Source organism: Alexandromys fortis, unplaced genomic scaffold (genome assembly GCF_014885135.2).
Source record: "Alexandromys fortis isolate MF-2015 unplaced genomic scaffold, M_Fortis_MF-2015_v1.1 scaffold_9, whole genome shotgun sequence".
Lineage (NCBI taxonomy): Eukaryota > Metazoa > Chordata > Mammalia > Rodentia > Cricetidae > Alexandromys > Alexandromys fortis.
The window spans coordinates 18,234,987-18,248,384 of NW_026067892.1; the positions used below are offsets into that span (position 1 = coordinate 18,234,987).

A 13,398-nucleotide genomic window follows, 5' to 3' on the forward strand; every position below is an offset into this window, starting at 1 on the left:
CTTGTGTGTCTTCTCAGAGGTAAAAAGGGGTGGTAGACATGCCTTTTATATTTGTACTTTTAGAAAATGATCTCATTTTATTTATTGTATAATGCCTTTTGTTGTTGGTGGTGGTGGTTTGAGAAAGGGCCTTAACTATATAATCCTGGCTGGCTTGGAACTCACTATGTGGACCAGGCCTTTGCCTCTTTTTCGGGTGCTGGGACTAAGGGGATACACCACTACTTCTGGTCTGTGTAATGCCTTTGAGAGTTGTTATGAAAGATGTGAAGATGCCAAGGAACAGGTACATGAATGATACAGTGATCAGTAGAAGTCTTCACATAGGTAGTGGCCCCCTCCAATAGTTGCTTTGAATTTGTATTTTTGTTTGTTTTTTGTTTTTTTGTTTTTCGAGACAGGGTTTCTCTGTGGTTTTGGAGCCTGTCCTGGAACTAGCTCTTGTAGACCAGGCTGGTCTCGAACTCACTTGAATTTGTATTTTTGAGATGGAAAGTTTGTTATATAGTCCAGGCTGGTGTCAAACTCACGGTACTCCTGTCTCAGCTGGGATTTTTTAGGCATGTAACCGCCATATTCAGTGTCACAGTTACTGACACGTGGTCTGATGTGTTTTATCCATAAAAGGTCTTCATTTCCTATTATATTGAATCAAATTATATATTTCATAAAATTATATGATGTAAAAAACCTCTATGATACCATTATACCAAAAATATTAGTAACTCCTTAATATCACCATGTATCTGATAGCATTCTTGAATTCCTACTTTTCTTTTCTTTTTTTTAAGACATGGTTTCTCTGTGTAGCCCTGGCTATCCTGGAACTCAGGCTGTAGGCCAGGCTGACTTCAAACTCCGACATTCTCCTGTCACTTCCAAGTTTACATCACTGACACTATCATATATGCCTTTGGAACTGTCCATAAAATTATTAGGCAGTTTGGAACCTAAAAAGCTGTCACTGAAGCTTTTCTTCAGATTTCTGTGTTCATCAGTGCCTGGGTTATTATGTTGATATCTAGTTCTGGGAGGAAGCAAAAAATACTAAGTATTATGGGGGTTCTCAAATTTATTACTTCATGATTTCATGGCTTATTTATTTAATACAACGCAACAAACTTAACCCCTGAGCATAGCACCTGGATCTCTTTGACTAGATGATTGGTTAGCTGCTCTCTATTCAGCCCTTATCACACTAATACTACTGAGTTCTGAGTAAGGACTTTAGTGCTGAAAACATATATATACATATGTATATATATATATATATTGTTACGTAAACATCAAGCATAAGAGCTTAACTTTTTATTCAGTTAAGTGCTTGAATGCTCTGGAAACTAACTTTTTTGGTTTTGGTTTTTGAGACAGGTTTTCTCTGTGTCACCCTGGTTGTCCTGAACTCACTCTGTAGACCAGGCTATCCTGGAACTCACAGAGATCCTCCTGCCTCTGCCTCCTGAGTGCTGGGATTAAAGGTGTGTGCCACCTCTGCCTGGCTATGAAAACTAACTTTTAAAGAGAGATCATTAATTGGGCTGGCTATTGAGTTCTCCAGGTATATTGACCATCAAGTAAAAGTTTGATTTCATATTTGCATAATGAACTGATTAATACTCTGAGAAAGGACATTAAAGAATATGGATGGTCTCAATGGTATTTTGAGATAGTTATTTTCCTTGAGGAAATCTATTACCTTTTTAACTTGTCTCTTTTTTTTTTTTTGAAACTGAAGTGTATGATACATATTCTTTCCAAATAGGTATCATTTAAAGGATGTGATTGTTGGAAAAATTTACTTTTTATTAGTAAGAATAAAAATACAACACATGGAGTTACAACTCATCAAGAAAGAGATCACAGGAATTGGTAAGTCGAAGAAAAAAATTTAATTAAAATTCCTTGTTGAAAATTTAGAAGTCATAGAATGTTAACACTAATTTGGAATCTACAGTGGATATTAACGTTGCTATTTAGTATTCTGCTGTAATTTGGTGCTTTTAAAAAAACAGTTCTTGAGCTGAATATAGTGGCAAGCCCCTCTAGACTGAGGCCAGAGCATCACATGAGCGCAGGTATTAAGACCAGCTTGATTGTTAAAATGAATTTTTTTTAAGATTTATTTATTTATTTTGTACACAACATTCTGCCTCCATGTATGCTCACACACCAGAAGAGAGCACTGGATCTCATTACAGAAGGTTGTGAGCCACCATGTGGTTGCTGAGAATTGAACTCAGGACCTCTGGAAGAGCAGCCAGTGCTCTTAACCACTGGGCCATCTCTCTAGCCTCTGTTAAAATGATTTTGTAATGGGCATTTACAAATATCTGATCTTCTTTAAAGACGAGGTGTTGCTGCCTCTAACTTTTCTTGCCTCAGTTTCCAAGTACTGAGAGTACAGGGAAGCTGAAAAAGAAGCCAGGCTGGGCTACATAGCCAGACCATGTCTCAAAACACAAAACAGCCGGCGGTGGTGGCGCACACATTTAACCCCAGCGCTTGGGAAGCAGAGACAGGTGGATCTCTGTGAGTTTGAGGCCATCCTGGTCTACAGTGACAATTCCACGACAGCCCCAGACTGTTTCACAGAGAAACCCTGTCTCAAAAGAGATGTTAAAAATAACGAGCAACATGCATGGCAAACGCTCTACTGCTGAACTTCACCCTTAGCTCTTAATATAGCTGTTTTTATTTTAAACTTTGAACTGTCCTCATTTTTTAGATATGGGTTGAAATATCATAGATAATTAATCCCAAAATTTTGTATGCGTGTCATTTAAGTATTCAGCTTGGTGTTTTCTCTATGTTAAAATTGACTCTGTGGGAGATAGTTTGAAAATTTCAGAGAAAACCTTGATATAATGGTAAGTTATGTATGTCACTACCTTCTCTTTTAGCATATAGTAGGAAGGATGGCAGGAGCTATGTGAGGCTAATGGAGCTGCATCTACCTGTCGGGAGACAAGTATGCAGCTGAGTGATAAGAGAACAGAACTTAGAAGGGAATGGCCAGCAGAGCATAAGGTAGCAATGCAGTAATCAGCAGAAACAGGACAGAGATTTTACTTCTGGGAATATTCAAATCATTGCCATTTCTACCATTATACTAGGACCCAGCACCACAACAGAAACAGAAACAATTGCTAAATATGAGATAATGGATGGTGCGCCAGTGAAAGGTAAGTCAGTTTCATTCATCTGCTATTTTCTATTTGATAGATGTCTTCCTGAACATCCCTGGCTGCCCTGTAATTTCTCCTTAGACCAGGCTGGCCTTAACTAACTGGTGGTGATCCTTGTGCCTCTGCCTCCCATGTGCTGGGGTTATAGGTGTGCACCACTGCATCTGGATTCATTTACTTCAAAATATTTTTTAATTAATTTTATTTTTTATATGTATGGATATTTTGTCTGCATGTATGTGGGTACCATGTGCATGCCCGGTACTTGTGGAGACCAGAAGAGAGCATCGGATCTCCTGGAGCTGAAATTACAGACAGTTGTGAGCTGCTGGGAACCAAACCTGATCCTCTAGAAAAGCAGCTCTTAAACTGCTGAGCTGTCTCTCCAGCCCTTAACAATCTTTTTGTACATGATTTATTCGTGTGTGGGGAGGGTGTGTGCTTGCATTGCATGCATGTCGATGTCATAGGACAACTTGTAGATGGTTCTCTGCTTCAATTATGTCTTCAGGCTTGGTGGCAAATGCCTTTACTTCCTAGCCTTCTCGAAGCCCTTCACTTACTTCTGTGTATGTGGATGGCAGTGTTCATGGCAGCTGAACTTTACTCTTCATTCAATATGAAAGTATGAATTCTTAAAATTAATAATGACTGGGTGTAGTAGCACATACCTTTAATCCCAGAATTTAGAAGGCAGCAGCAGATTTTGTGACTTTGAGGCCAGCCTGGTCTACATAGATCCAGGATAGTCAAGGCTACAAAGAAAGATCCTGTCTCAAACAAACAAACAAAGAAAGAACAAACACACACACACACACACAAAAGTTGAAAACAAAAAGCTTGCAATGATATTTTTTTTTCTTTCAGTGCTAGAGGTTAATTCCAAGCCCCTCATGCATGCTAGGCAAGCACTGTACTACTGGTCTGCGTGTGTGTGTGTGTGTGTGTGTGTGTGTGTGTGTGTGTGTGTGTGTATTCTCCCATCTTTTAACTTAAAAAAACTTTCCATTTTATTATTATTATATGTGTTTCAATGTAGACACTTGTGCCATGGCTATGTGTGAAGGTCAGAGGACAACTTTCAGGATTTGGTTGATTTTTCTCCTTTCTCTGTGGGTTCCAGGAATGGAGTTCGGGTTTTCAGACTGCTCAGCAAATGCCTTTCCCTGCTAAGCCATCTGGCTGACTGGCCCTTTGTTGTTGAGATAGAGTCTCCCTAAGTTGCCCAGGAAGGCATTGAATTTTATGGTCTTTTGTTTTAGACAAGATCAAGCTGGTCAGAATTACTCAGTAGCCAAGGATGACTTTGAACTTCTGATCTACAAGCATGTACACCATGGCTTGTTTACATTACTTGATAACCTTTAGTCAGTAGGCCAATGAAACCAGTATTCTGGTTGGTTTTTGTTAACTTGATACAAGCCTACATATATTTGGGAAGAGAGAATCTTAATTGCAAAAATGCCTTTGTAAGATTGGCCTGTCAGAAAGTCTTTTCTTGATTAATGATAGATGTGGGAAGGCGGAGCATGCTGTGGCACCACCCCTTGGCAGGTGGTCCTGGATTGTATAAGATAGCAAAGTGGAGCACGCTATGGCAAGAGCAGATTAGGTTAGTAAGCAGCATTCCTCCAAGGCCTCTTCTTCAGTCCTGCTTCTAGGTTTCTGCTTGGCTTTCCTCAGTAGACTGTGATTTGGGATATGTAAGCCAAATAAACCCTTTGCCTCCTAAGTTGCTTCTGGCCTTAGTCTTTATATTAACAATAGAAGGTAACCTAAGACATGTCCTTAGGTTTTCTTACTCTAGTACAAGTTACTTCAGAAAGGAGCTAATCTTTGTTGAGTGCCAATTGTAAATAAGACATTATAGTTTTTAGGTGTCATTAAGTTCCTTACCATTCTTTGAACTACTTATGTCTTTCCAGATGAAAAAAGAAAAAGTGCAAAGAATTGAAAAAATTCGCTACAGCTTATAGAGTCACTGTCACTGTATAGTTGGCATTTGACCCAGGCCTTTCAGACTCCCATGCACTTTTGTTCAATGCAATATTAGTTTGTAAAATACCAGAACCTCAAATTTTTATGTAAAACATAGATTTTGTGTAAATGAAATCCTAGCCCTCAGGTTGCTGAGGCAAGATGATGACTGTGCATTCAAAGCCAGCTTGGGTTATAGTGTGACTGCCTCAAAAAAAACCTTACAAACAAAAGTTAAATAATGGGGGTCAGACAAGATGGCTCATTGGGCAAAGGTGCCTTTGTGGAGGGGCTCATTAGGCCATGCTCTTTCATCAGAACCTACAGGCAGGTAATGGGTGCTGGGGAGGGAGAGACATTTTCTTCAGTGGTTTAGTCACTAGTAAGATGTCCACACTTGTGTAAATAATGCTTGCCTATGCTCCTGTAAGTAACCCTAATTGAACTCATTGGTGTTTCTCTCTCTGTCTCTCTCTCTGTCTCTCTGTCTCTCTCTCTCTCACACACACAATGAAATTAGAAGAGATGACTAACTGGGAAGAGGGGAAATAGATCAGCAGGGGTTGGGGGTTGGAAGGCTACAGGAGAGTAATGAAGAGTAAACATGATAATGATCAAAACATATTATATACATGAAAGTCTCCAAATGGAAACCATTACTCATAATTTATGTATGCTACTTCAAATATTTAGATAATACTGAATATACATGGCTCAGCATAGTGTTTCCATGAATGTTAACCCCAATGTTTGGAAGGCAGAGGCAGGAAGACTTGAGAGTCAAGTCTAGTCTTTACTATTTAGGGAGACCCTATTTCAAAAGAGGGCCAGGATAGAGAAAAAGAGGGACAAAGGGAGGATGTGGAAGATAGAAAATATGAAAATCTCAGTAACATTTTTCTTCCTGGTATTGAAGATTGAACATAAAGTTATGAACATGCTAGGCAAGTGTTCTACTACTGAGCTATCTCTCCAGTCTGTTGTATTTTTAAATGAAGGTATGTCATTTTTTTGTATGTTCATGTGTGCATGTGTGTGTGCTGCATCTTGGGTGGAACCAAAGCACTGGTGTCCACTTGACTTCTTAGTCCTAAGTTTTATGTGATTATATCTAATTATTTGAGAATAATGGATATTGTTTTTCTTTCAGGAGAATCTATTCCAATAAGATTGTTCTTAGCAGGGTATGACCCAACTCCCACAATGAGAGATGTGAACAAGAAGTTTTCAGTAAGGTACTTTTTGAACCTGGTGCTTGTTGATGAGGAAGACAGAAGGTACTTCAAGCAGCAGGTAGGCTTCAATTTTGGGGTAGATCTGATAACATCTAGAGAGCCTTTCCTGCTCTGAAGCTTACTGTGCTGAGCAAGTGGGGTTCTGAGTGTGTGTGGGAACACTAAATGCTTACTACAGAAGTAGGTGTTATAAGAGTTCTTTTCATCCATTCCACACCTCTAGAGAGCTTCACTATCAGTCAGCCCTTTTGTTTTTCTTCTAAGCAAGCTTTTTAATGTCTGTAGTTGATAGATTTTGAGGTTGTCACTTTATTTTTAATAAGTAGTTGTTATGTCCTGTGGAATACCCAGTTCTGACACGTTTTTTTAAGTGTAACATAAAACTTTCCATTGGAGAATTAAATAGCCTTTACGGCATCTTGAAATAAGGCTGTAATTAGAATGGTCTTCTGCAGTGTGAAGTGGATTAATAAGGCTGTAATTAGAATGGTCTTCTTCAGTGTGAAGTGGATTTATAAGAGTGTTTCATAGCCAAGTTAGAGATTATTCTGTGCTAGCTGGGCGTGGTGGCTCATGCCTGAAATTCTAACACTTGGAGGCTGAGACAGGAAAATCACAGTTTAAGACTAACTTGGGCTACATAGTAAGAACTTGTCTCATAAGAACTAAATAAGGGGCTGGAGAAATGGCTCATCAGTTAAGAGCAGTTGTCGCTCTGCAGAGAACCCAGATTTGGTTCCTAGCACCAAGACTATGGGTCATATGACCTTCCTAGGCACCGAATATGCACACGATGCACATACACACATGCAGGCCAAACACCCACACACAAAACATAAATCTAGGCAAACAAATGAAAAGGCCAGCCAGTTATGCCTTCAAACAGGAATTTAGGAGATTTTGGGATTGACTGGTAGAAGCACCATGGGGATTGGAAGGCATTAGTGGGAAGAGGTACCGCAAGCTTAGTTGGCATGCATCATACAGCGCAGAGAGTAACTCAGTTTGGGAGAGAAGGAGTTAGTAAATTAGCATAAGGTATGGGGGGGGGGGCTTTACGTTTGAAATTTTATCCTGGAGGCACTAGGAACTATCAAAGAGTAATGCAAGCAATGTTTATAAAACAGATAATGTGGGGGCTGGAGAGATGGCTCAGTGGTTAAGAGCACTGACTGCTCTTCCAGAGGACCTGAGTTCAATTCCCAGCACCCACATGGCAGCTCACAACTGTCTGTAACTCAAGTTCCAGAGAATCTGACACCCTCACACAGGCATACTTGCAGGCAAAACACCAATACACACAAAATTAAAAAACAAAACAACAGACAACTTGGGGGCCAGTGAATGATTCACTGGGAAAAGATGCTTGCTGCCAAGTCAGAAGACCTGAATTCATCCCCCAGAACCCACAAGGTGGAAGGAGAAAACTGACTTCGAGAAGTTCTTTAGCCTGTGCATGTATGCTGTGGCACACAAGTGTATACATATACATGTGAAATGTACAAGTAAAAATAATGTGGCAGTGATATGAAGGATAAATTAGAACAAGAAAAGCTGTTTCCCAGAAAGTAGGTTCCATGTTCTAAGGCCATGACAAGGGCTTGACCTTAATGAAAGCAATGGAACCGCAGCAGATTTGGGGGATTCTCTAAAGCAATAACAACTAAGACTTTGTGCTAGGGTGGATTTTTTGGTGGTGTTGAACATGAGTGCAGGTGGGAACAGGAAGAGTCAGGACGGCTGAAGACTTTGATGGGGGAATTGAGATTGTTTGACAGCTTGCTGCAGCCATTATTTTCATAGTAAAAATCTAAGCCATAACAGAGAACTCCACTTATTACTGCTATCTTATATTTTCCCCTAGGAGATCATCCTATGGAGAAAAGCACCTGAAAAACTGAGAAAACAGAGGACGAACTTTCACCAGCGGTTTGAATCTCCAGAATCACAGGCATCTGTGGAACAGCCCGAGATGTAAGCAGAATAGGACAAAAGCAGCAAGAACTAGAACTGTAGCCAAGAGCTGAAGCTCAGTGGACTAAAGATGGTAACAGCCTGGGGAAAGTCCAACTCTGTCTGCTAGTCTTCCTTATCCTCAAGTGCTGCATTTATCTTACAGTATGATTAAAGATTCTTTGTGTATATACATTTTAAAAAGTGCTTTCTTGGAAACACTGGAGAATTCTTAAGCTGCCTTTTTTGTTTTCTTTTTTATTGCACACTGATAAGCACCCAGATGCATCAACAAAAACATTAAGGATTTTCATGTGAGTAGGCTGGTATTTGTAATTTTGTTTCCTTTATACATAATATTGAAATTTCTCTTTTTTCATGCTAATGATTACCTCTTATTCTCTATGTGCAAAAAATTAATTTTTTTTTTTGTTTAAGTAAAATGAGAAAACCTGAGCAGTCCTTATGTCTTGCATTAGTTTTAAGGCACGGCTCCTCAGTACTTTTGAGAATTGTTTTTACATGTGTATCAGAAACCAACCTGGTGTTGCATGGTAGATGCTTCTGGATCTACCATTTCATGGCTTCCTGAATTTTAATCTTTGGGCTCTTCTGAGATGTATTAAAATTTTCCAACCAAGAGTGTACATGGCATGTGGTTGTGGTCCTCTTCCCCCATGTTAACCTTTTTTGCTATTTCTGTATTACCATGTAGGTTCTGCAGTGTGGAGCTCACACGTTGGCATTTTAGAACGCCTTAACCCTGTATCATTTTTCCATAAATACTTTGAAACATGTATATACTTTTTAATTTAAGGACTCTTCGCCGTATGTATGCATATATTTCTTTGGGGATAAGAGGACCTGTGAAGCAAATACAAGGATCCACCAGATCTGGACAATTTCTTATTAACTGGAACATTGGTTTGTTCAAATTCAATTAAACATCACCTAGTCCATTAAAAAAAAACATTAAAAAAAACCCAAAAAAACCAAAAACACTAAATTCAGGTCATTTGTCCAGTGTCTCTGAAGAAGGTGGCTGCAGTCATCTGAGCACAGACACACTAATGTGGAACATGGGGCAAGACAAGCCTGCTGTGTGGGATTACTCAGTTCATTTTTCTTTCCTACCAGTATTCCTTGACACACCTCAGAGCAAGTTTTGTCAGTTAGCCTTACTTTCTGAGGAAGCTGAACAGCCCGAGTTACATTTCTTTAAATCTATTTTACTATGATGGCACTTTGATAAAATGGCCAGCAACCAACCCTGGCCAAGGTTCCACATACCACGTCCTGGAGCAGCTATTGTAAATGTGGATTTCTAAGAATGGCCATGTTTCCCTTCATGTAAGTGCCTGTTCAGAATTTCAGATTTTCAAAATGCCAAATATTTTCATGGTCACTTGCATGTAGTAATCTAGGAATATTCAGAGATTTTGAAAACCAATTGTATTTAACCAGCCTCAAGTTGTGCAACTATGATATATAATAAATAATTTGAAACAAAATCTGTGCTTGTAGTCTGAGTAAAATGACTTTATTCTCAAATCTTCTCATTGTTAGTACGTTGAACACAGGATTGCCCAGTGGTTTAGGAAGATATACAGTGAGGGTTTTTTTGTTTTTTGTTTTTCGAGACAGGGTTTCTCTGTAGCTTTGGAGCCTGTCCTGGCCCTAACTCTTGTAGACCAGGCTGGCCTAGAACTCAGAGATCTGCCTGCCTCTGCCTCCCGAGTGCTGGGATTAAAGGCGTGCGCCACCAGCGCCCGGCATACAGTAAGTTTTTATAAATAGTATGTAGCTTCAGGTTTGTTAAGTTTTTTATTTTTTTATTTTATGTGTATTGCTGTTTTGCCAGCATGTGTGTATGTCCAGACATAATGGGCAGTACCCAAGAAAGGCAGAAAAAGGGCATCAGACCGCCTGGAACTGAAGTCATGAATGGTTTTGAGCAGCCATGTAGGTGCTAGGACAGAACCCAGGTCCATTGGAAGATTAGCCAGTGCTATTAACTACTGAGCTCTCTCTCCAGCTCCACCAGCTTCAGTTTTAACTAGTTATATAATGCTTTTAATTAGTTTGCTTAAAAATTCATATAAAATGCTTTTTTATTCCACCTGAGACTTTCTGATGCATGACCAATTTGAAAATTTTTCTCAACTCTGTATTTGGGATTTCACTTAAAAGTTAGTAAATAGGGGCTGGAGAGATGGCTCAGTGGTTAAGAACATTGCCTGCTCTTCCAAAGGTCCTGAGTTCAATTCCCAGCAACCACATGGTGGCTCACAACCATCTGTAATGAGGTCTGGTGCCCTCTTCTGGCCTGCAGGCATATACACAGACAGAATATTGTATACATAATAAATAAATAAAATATTTTTTTTAAAAGTTGGTAAATAAAAAAACAATAGCAAACTATAAGCTAAATTTGTCCACTGACGTACATGGTGTCATAGTAGTTCTCAGTCTTAGTCCAATGTTGGGATTACTTCAAGAACTTGAAAAAAATGGTCATGCCTAGATTTCACCTAGACAGTAAAATCAGAATCTCACTGGGAGTAGTGATACATACCTGTAATCCCAGTATTTGAGATGCAGAAGCAGGAGGATTACCACAAGTTCAGGGGCATCTTGGTCTACATAGTTCCAGGCTAGTTAGAGCTATAGAATGAGGCTCTATCTCAAAAAAAAAAAAAAAAAACCTCCATGTATTGGACATAACATAAAAACAAAATTACCTACGGTTGAAAAGACACTGAACATATTTCTTATTTTTTTTAAGATGGTCTCATGCAGCCAGGGCTGTTCTCAAATTTACTATATGGCTGCAGATGACCTCGAAATACCTTTTAAAACATTAAATCCCAGAAGAGACAGGTGGATCTCTGTGAGTTTGAGGCCAGCTAGTCTATAAAGAGTTCCAAGACAGCCAGGGCTGTTACAGAGAAACCCTGTCTGGGGGGGGGGGGTGGAAGTAGGGTCTTGTAGCCCAGCTAGCTTTGAATTTTTGAATTCCTTATCTAACCAAGGTCTGATCCCTGTCTTCCCCTCCCCACATTGTATAGGCATGCACCACCTTTCTCAGTCTCTTGAATGCTGCATTTACAGACATGAAGCACCATGCCTGATTCTCTGTACTTCTACACTAAATGATGAAAGAAAGAGGAAGGCCCATGTGACCATATACCTATAAAGGCTTCCAAAACACAACTCAAAAGGAGTGGGTAGAATTCTTTGCTTATGTACCTTCTTAAAAAGAATGGCATCTCTGGGAAGATGCATAAGCTTTTGTGTGGCTTAGGCATGGTGCCCACTTATTGCTTGGGAATAAGTCCGTCTTCCTGGTTAGTTCCAGGAAGGGTCATCTCCTAGGTGAGGGATCAGTGGCGTGCCTGAACCGCTTTAGTATGGATATGGGACTTTCAGTTAGAGTGTAAGGGAAAGTTACTTGCTGTACTTAGCTCATCCTCCAGTGGCTTATACCTCTGCTGCAACTTTACAGATTTTAGATTTTCAGGCATAGGCAAAAGCATAGTGAAGAAAATACACATCCTTAAGTACAATTTATTTTTTTAAAGACTTGAATGTCCTGAAATTGTCAGAAGTTGGCTACTGATTAGCTTGGTCAGCTTTTACATTGCAGAACACATCTTCAGCTCTAGTCATGTCCAGTCCATACATACTGCTCCATACATACTCTTGTTCCACCTGACTTTCTAGTAAGGCTGTCCCAGGGAACCTTGGTTTTTTGAGACAGGGTCTCAGTTGTCTTGGCTAGCCTGAAACTCTTGTGGACCAGGCAGGCCTCAAACCTGTAATTACTCTTGCCTCTCCCTCCTGAGTGCTGGGATTGATTTTGTGTGTCACTGTGCCTAGCCAAGTCTGTGAATTTTCAAGTTCAGTGCTGGGGGAGGTGGACAAAGAGCGATAGGAGGAAGAGGAGGGAGGTTGAGTTAGAAAGAAATGGGAGAGCCTGAGAGTAGGGAGGGAATTCTGAGGCACAGGAAGGGAATCTTCAGGGTCAAAGTGGGTGAAGAGGTTAGGGTGAGCTAACCAGAGTTTCCAAAGTGGAAACTGGACTAGGAAAGGATGGTTTTGGAGGGCACAGATTTTGAGCCAAGTATAGGGATTTTGTCCAACAGTTAGCCAATGATCATATCAGGGAACTGACTGAGGTTCTGGGGACCCATGACCGTGAGCCAGGCAGTGGTGTGGTCCAGGGAGCTGCTGGCCAGCCCACTTTATATGAGGACCAACTGACCTCACAAAAAGCATGCAGTGTTCCTCTAGTAAGAGTAACACAATAATTTCCCCCAAAACTGAGAGGAAAATATTTAACATGCATTGTAGGTTTAGGTTTGGAATGGTTGGTCTCCATTGTGGAGAAAGGTTTATGTGACTCTAGGAAGCAAAAAGTCAAAGGGACCAGACTGGAGAAGGTGACAAGAAGAGAAGATCTCAAGTGAGATCCTTGAGTTGAAGACAGGGAAGAAGGGTAGGCCCAGGAGTGTACTTGCTCATGTAGAGACCTCTTGTCCTAGGAAGAGAGGGAGGGTAGGTTTGCAGATCTGTGGGGTCTCCCTTTTCCTCATTGTTGGTTGAGTACCCATCTGCAAGGACAAAGGGAGCAGAGGTGGAGTGCTTTGTGCAGTGCGATGAAAACACCTTTCCAGGAGACTGCTTCAGTGTTACAGCTCAACTTTATTTCAGAGGAAGGGGAATATACAGGATGGGAACACTAGCTGGGTGAGCATCACCTAATTTGCATTTCGCAGCACGGAGCCTATCTTCTTCTTTTTTTTCAAGATAGGACTTCTCTGTGTAACTTTGGAGCATGCCCTGGAACTCGCTCTGTAGACCAGGCTGGCCTCGAACTCAGAGATCCGCCTGCCTCTGCCTCCCGAGTGCTGGGATTAAGGGAGCGCGCCACCACTGCCTGGAAGCACGGAGCCTCTCAAACAGCTGGATTTCAATACCTAAATACCTTATGGGAAGCAGCGGGGGGGGGGGGGGGGGGGTGGGAGGGAACAAAACAAAAGGCGCGC

At 40.6% G+C, this 13,398-nt stretch overlaps 1 protein-coding gene across 2 annotated transcripts in view; it reads left to right on the forward strand.

The window, feature by feature from the left end:
• Window positions 1-9,863, forward strand: part of Vps26a (VPS26 retromer complex component A) — a 32,780-nt gene extending 22,917 nt beyond the window's left edge. For both annotated transcript variants that reach the window (XM_050140752.1, XM_050140743.1), the window contains 4 exons: window positions 1,763-1,869; window positions 3,114-3,182; window positions 6,313-6,455; window positions 8,262-9,863. In XM_050140752.1, coding sequence (XP_049996709.1) covers window positions 1,763-1,869; window positions 3,114-3,182; window positions 6,313-6,455; window positions 8,262-8,375 — 433 coding nt within the window. In that variant the 3' untranslated portion in view covers window positions 8,376-9,863. The remainder of the gene's footprint in view (window positions 1-1,762; window positions 1,870-3,113; window positions 3,183-6,312; window positions 6,456-8,261) is intronic.
• Window positions 9,864-13,398: the final 3,535 nt, after the last annotated feature.